At 56.0% G+C, this 5,789-nt stretch overlaps 1 protein-coding gene across 1 annotated transcript; it reads right to left on the bottom strand.

Moving 5' to 3' along the window:
• Positions 1-887: 887 nt before the first annotated feature.
• LOC116464954 (mucin-4-like) lies at positions 888-4,730 on the bottom strand (the record flags this gene model as incomplete). The annotated part of the gene is made up of 4 exons (XM_058435203.1): positions 4,628-4,730; positions 3,047-3,180; positions 2,023-2,187; positions 888-1,043 (listed from the first exon to the last, which is right to left on the bottom strand). Coding segments are annotated over exons 1-4 (558 nt in total), but the record flags the coding sequence as incomplete, so codon positions are not given.
• Between the last annotated feature and the right edge of the window lie 1,059 nt (positions 4,731-5,789).

The raw sequence follows: 5,789 nt of genomic DNA, 5'->3' as shown, positions 1-5,789 counted from the left end.
TACCACTTACTCTGGGTGTGAACTTTTCACCCTGGGTGTGAATCCACCACGGTGGATTTGCCTTTTGGTGACTTTCTTCCAGGAGGGGAGATAAAGGGTTCTGGGTTACAATTCGGTTACATCAGCGTTTGTAAGAGAACACTACCAGAACCTGAGATTAGCCAAGATACCAGAGAGCTAGAGAGGAGGCTCATTAGCTCCCTCGCGGATAGTTAAGGACATTGCCCAAATTGTCTCCTCCACCTGAACAGCATGGATGACACTGGGGTTCACTGAAGGCGCACACGTTGTCCACAGTAGGTGACCAGTGAGCTTTCGTCGAGTGAATGAAGAAATGAGTGACTTTAGACCAGGCATAAGGAAGAACTTGGTGACTACAAGAGCGGGGTCCTCGGAGGGAGGACAGAGGAGACAGTGTGGTGTGCCCCGTGCCCACTGGATGAGCCTGTGCTTAAGAGCCAGAGGCTGGAGTCAGAAGAAGCTCCACTGCAGGCCTGGCTTTGCCATTTGCCAGCGGCGTGACTTTGAACAAGTTACTTAACCTCTCTAACCATTGTCTTCCTCATCTGTAAAATGGGGATCATAATACCAGATTGAGCCACATGAAATTGCGAATAGCCAGACATTTTTGACTTACAAAAATTCCACTTGCTATGTTTCAGCCTAATAATACCCAGTTTGCTGGGCTACTGTGAGGTCAAGTAGGCAAAGGGCCGAGGCAGGCCGGGCCCACGGTGAGTGCTCGGCCAACAGTGGTGGCAGTGGCTTGCTGTAATTAGCAATCTTTCCTAGAGCCAGAGAGGATTTTGGAAGAGTAGCCCCTGCCTAGGATTCTAGGATGTCTGACTCCCAGATGGCTCCCAGGAGCTGCCCACGGGTCTACTCACCCCGAGGGTCCACTGGGCAGGATAGGCGTGAGCATTGACCCATGTGACCTTTAGGGTCCACCTGGCCTTGTAGCCCCTGTTGTTTGTGATCTTTCTAATCCAAGACTCAGCCTCCTGGACTAGCAGGCTGTGTTCACCATAGAGCGTCTCGTATTCCTAGGAAAGGAGGGCAGATGAGAACAAGCCAACGAGGGTCCCACTCCTACACATGGACCCCCACTTTCTGCCTGGGGACCCTGACCACTTTAGCCCACCCACATGGCCTGCCCTCCCCTGTCCCAGGCCTGCATTTTTGCCATGACCTCTTCTGAGGTGAAGTGCAATTCAAACTTGGGCTGCAGGAAGGCCTGCAGTGTGCAGAATGCAGGGTCGTGGCCCAGACGTCCAAGACCTCTGGACTTGAACTCAAGCGTCTCTTAGCTCAAACTGGCCCAGAGAGCAGAGCCACTCGGGCCCACTTTTACCTCCCCATGCCTAATCTGCAGCTCCTTGAGAACAGGCATCAGTCTCTCCCTCTTGGAGCCTCCACACTGCCCTGTCCGTGGCAGGGGCACGGTCCACACTTCCTGCAGTAGCTTTCATCACATGCTTCCTCTGATTGGAGTTATTCACCCAGTCCAGGAGCACAGGACGGGCCCTCTTGACTCACTCTTGTTAGGATAGACCCCCTACAGCCTGATTTTACAATCAAAGGCTGAATTGTCAGCACCCATCCCCATCACCTGCAGGTCTTCTTGTGGTCGTGGTTGGGTTGGGGTATTCCTGGTCAGTCTCGTGGCTCGTGGTTGGGTTGGGGTATTCCTGGTCAGTCTCGTGGCTAGGCTGGGGGTATTCCTGTGGTCAGTCTCGTGGCTGGGCTGGGGTATTCCTGGTCAGTCTCGTGGCTGGGTTGGGGTGTTCCTGGTCAGTCTCGTGGCTGGGTTGGGGTATTCCTGGTCAGTTTCGTGGTTGGGTTGGGATATTCCTGAGTCAGCTTAATGTCCCTTGCCTGGTTCCTCCCACACCCATATTTAAGCCTCAGTCCCCTGCTGCAGGGGCTGTCACAGCAGCAACTCTGGCAATGCCTTCCACACAGCACTTTGTCTCCCCTGCCAGCTACTGGGGGATCCTGACTGCCAGGTTTTGAAAGGCTCACCTGATAAAATGTGGTCCCCCGACCAGTGGAGAAGTCAGCATCGTCCCAGAATGGAGCCACCAGGGCCACAGGGTCCCAGCCTGTGAAGCCTGTTCGCAGTGGGTTGGGGTAGGAGAAAATCTGGTAGTCTGACTCTGGGAAGATGATCTGGCCATTGTCTGTGAACTGAGCACACGGGTTTTGTGGTCAGCATTCAGGGAGGGAAGTGGGGAGGAAAGTCCCAGCCTTGGTCCAGCTCCTCAGAAGCGTGAGGGTAGAGCTTTAGAGATGCTAACCCCTGGAAGTCACCTCCTGTGTCCTGGCTTGGGGAGAGCCCTTTCCATATAATCTCACAGAGTGCTCCCCCCTCAGGCCATCCCTTGCATCGGGTGGTAGGCTTGGTCCTGTTTCACTGCAGATCCCTGGCTGTGGACCAGCCCCTCACAGGCACACCCCTCTTTGGCCAGTGCCCTGGGCCCCATCCTGAAGTTTGTGACACATTAGGTGGGGCTCAGGGGGTGGAGCCCTCCCTCCATCACTCAGGGAGTGGAGCCCTCCCTCCATTGTTCAGGGGTGTAGACACCCCCTCTCCATCACTTAGGGGGTGGAAACCTCTCTCCATCGCTCAGCAGGTGTAGACACCCTCTCCATCGCTGAGTCGCCCTCTCATGGTGTGTTCCGACTCAGCCTCCTCCCTGAGGGCCACAGGAGCCAGGACTGTCCTTCCAAATCCGCTCCAGGAGACAGGGACCAGCGGGCCAGAGACTAATCCCAGAAGGTGGAAATGGCAGTCCGGTTTCCCAAGTGTAGCTTTTTACTCCTGAGAAGGCCCCGCAGAAGCAGCGGTGGGCCCAGCAGGTGGGCAGCCCTCGCCTGGCACCCGGTGTTCCTCGGGCAGAGGCCTGACATTAAGGAGGCTGTGGGGGTGGACGAGGGGCCCAGCCAAGGCTGCTTCCACTCCCGCTTCCTCTGGGTTCCATCTCCAAGCTGGAGAGAGAAGTGGGCCCAGGGAGCTCAGGCCACATAGGCCGCAGCCCGGACTCACGTAGAGGGAATCACGGAGAGAGGAGCCGAGGGGGAAGCCAGTCGCTGGCTTGAAGAGCGGGGAGGTGAAGTCCACAGTCCTCCTGACGAACTCCAGGTCCCCGGTGCCTGCCCCATAGGGGAAGAGGGAAACTCCTGGGCCAGGACAGAGAAGAGCAGGAAGTCCAAGTGGGCCTGGGCCTGCTTTAGGGCTGAAAGGGATCCCAGAGCGCTCCCCGCACGCTGCCCGCACCTGTCCCCTGTTCCCCGAGGGCCCCAGAGGCACCTCTGTTGCTCCCTCTCCACCCACACTGAATGCATGTGGTCATTTTACTCCCTAAACTGCGCCTCTCATCCTTCCCCAGCTTGGAGAAAAACAGGTCCTGCTGTCAGAATACCAGCAAACGATTCTCAATCTCTTAGTACCCCAATCCTTTTCAGGGTTAAAAGACAAAAGTCCATGCCGGGCGCGGTGGCTCACGCCTGTAATCCCAGCACTTTGGGAGGCTGAGGCAGGAGGATCATGAGGTCAGGAGTTCGAGACCAGCCTGACCAACATGGAGAAGCCCTGTCTCTACTTAAAATACAAAAATTAGTCAGGCGTGGTGGCGGCCTTCGCCTGTAATCCCAGCTACTCCGGAGGCTGAGGCAGGAGAATCGCTTGAACCCAGGAGGCGGAGGTTCCAGTGAGCTGAGATCGCGCCATTGCACTCCAGCCTGGGCAACAAGAACGGAAACTCCGTCTCAAAAAAAAAAAAAAGAAGACAAAAGTGCAGCGCAATGAAGATGAGCAACTGCAAAGCCCTTTTCAGGGAATGAGACTTGTTTCCTAACTGGCCTTTCTCCAGATAAACTTGAGGACTCCTCGAATTTAACCTATAACTCCCTAGAGGTCCTTGGGCTCCAGTTTGAGCAACCTTGTCCCAAATATTTCTCCCAGCTGCCGACTCCTTGGCACCCTCCCCTGGTCCTGCTTGGAATCCTGCAGGCTCTCCTGGCCTCCTCACTGCCTGCAAATCTCACCACTCCAGGCACCACTTGTTAAATGCCATTTGTACAATGCAACACTGAGTCCTCCCAGGCTCCCCTTACCTACAGGGTGCCCCGCATGCCGGCCGCACTTTTTGCTACCCTTCTTTTCATTTCGAGCCACCCCAAATGCTTCGGGGATCTGCTCCCCATGCAGCACCGAGACGATTTTCTGCAGCCATACTTACCACACTCGTACCTTCCACGGCCATACCTTCCACACCCATACCTTCCACGGCCATACCTTCCACACCCATACCTTCCACGGCCATACCTTCCACGGCCATACCTTCCACACTCATACCTTCCACACCCATACTTTCCACGGCCATACCTTCCACACTCATACCTTCCACACCCATACCTTCCACACCCATACTTTCCACGGCCATACCTTCCACACTCATACCTTCCACACTCATAACTTCCACACCCATACCTTCCACACCCATACCTTCCACGGCCGAACCTTCCACACCCGTACCCTCCACGGATGTACTTTCCACACCCCTACCTTCCACGGCCGTACCTTCCACGGCCATACCTTCCACATTCATACCTTCCACACCCATACCTTCCACGGCCATACCTTCCACGGCCATACCTTCCACGGCCATACCTTCAACACCTTGTTCCAGCTGTTCCTGCCCTCCTCCCTGCTCGGGGTGCTCCTCCATCCCCGTCTCTGCATTCCTCAGGGCCTTCCATTGTGTGCACTTAGACCCTGGGATAAGCCCTCTAACCGCCTCTATGAGACAGTCCATCTGTCTCTTGCTGAATGGCACCGAGGTCATTTCTCTGTCTCCAGCTCCTGGCCCAGTGCCATGCACAAAGCCAGCCCTCAGCAGCGACTCCGATGTTGTGTTCCTGTGCTTGGTAAGGCCCTCCCGACCTGAGAGAGCAGAGACTGTGGGAAGCAGGCTGAGCGGGAGCCTTCAGTTACATCGCCCCTCAAAAGGCACAGGCCTCGCCTGTATGGCCTGACTCACCTTTCTCAGGCGGGATGGGGACGGGGGCGGCTGTGGAGCGGGTGTGCGTGGCAGTGCTGGGAGCGGCGGAAATGATGGTCTGGGAGGTTGTGGGGGTTGGGGATGTGGCTGTGCGTCCCCCACCGTCTGTCTTCAGTGACGGTGTTGTCATCCCTGGACAGGTGAAAAGAGAAGGCAGGGGTGGTTCTTACAGTAAGAGAACAGCAGAGTCCAAGAGATTCAAAGAAATCAGGAGGTGGAAGAGAGAGCTGGAAACTCCTTGTCTATCCGCTGGTCATATCCAGACTACTCTCGACATCAGTGGTTTTCGATTGGGGCACACAGGAGAGTGAGCCTGTCACCCACCACACCCATCGCCTCCTCCCCTGTGGGACCTGACTCAGCCACACCAGGTAATGCGAATGCACCAGTGTTCTCAGGTACTCCTGAGGCTGAATTCCGCCAAGGGGCCCACTGGGAGAGATGAAGACGAGGCAGATGGCAGTTACCTGATGTTTCCTTCTTCAGAGGGGAGCCCGAGGATGCTGTAGATGCTGAGGAAGTGCTTCTGACAGGAAGAGAGGTGGTGTGACCTGTGGATGCTGAGGACGTGTCAGTGACAGGAAGAGAACTGGTGTGACCTGTGGATGCTGAGGAAGTGCTGGTGACAGGAAGAGGGGTGGTGTGACCTGTGGATGCTGAGGAAGCGCTGCTGACAGGAAGAGGGGTGGTGTGACCTGTGGATGCTGAGGAAGCGCTGCTGACAGG

Source organism: Hylobates moloch, unplaced genomic scaffold (assembly GCF_009828535.3).
Source record: "Hylobates moloch isolate HMO894 unplaced genomic scaffold, HMol_V3 SCAFFOLD_2373, whole genome shotgun sequence".
In the NCBI taxonomy this organism is placed as follows: Eukaryota; Metazoa; Chordata; class Mammalia; order Primates; family Hylobatidae; genus Hylobates; species Hylobates moloch.
This window is presented reverse-complemented; position numbering and strand designations above follow the sequence as displayed.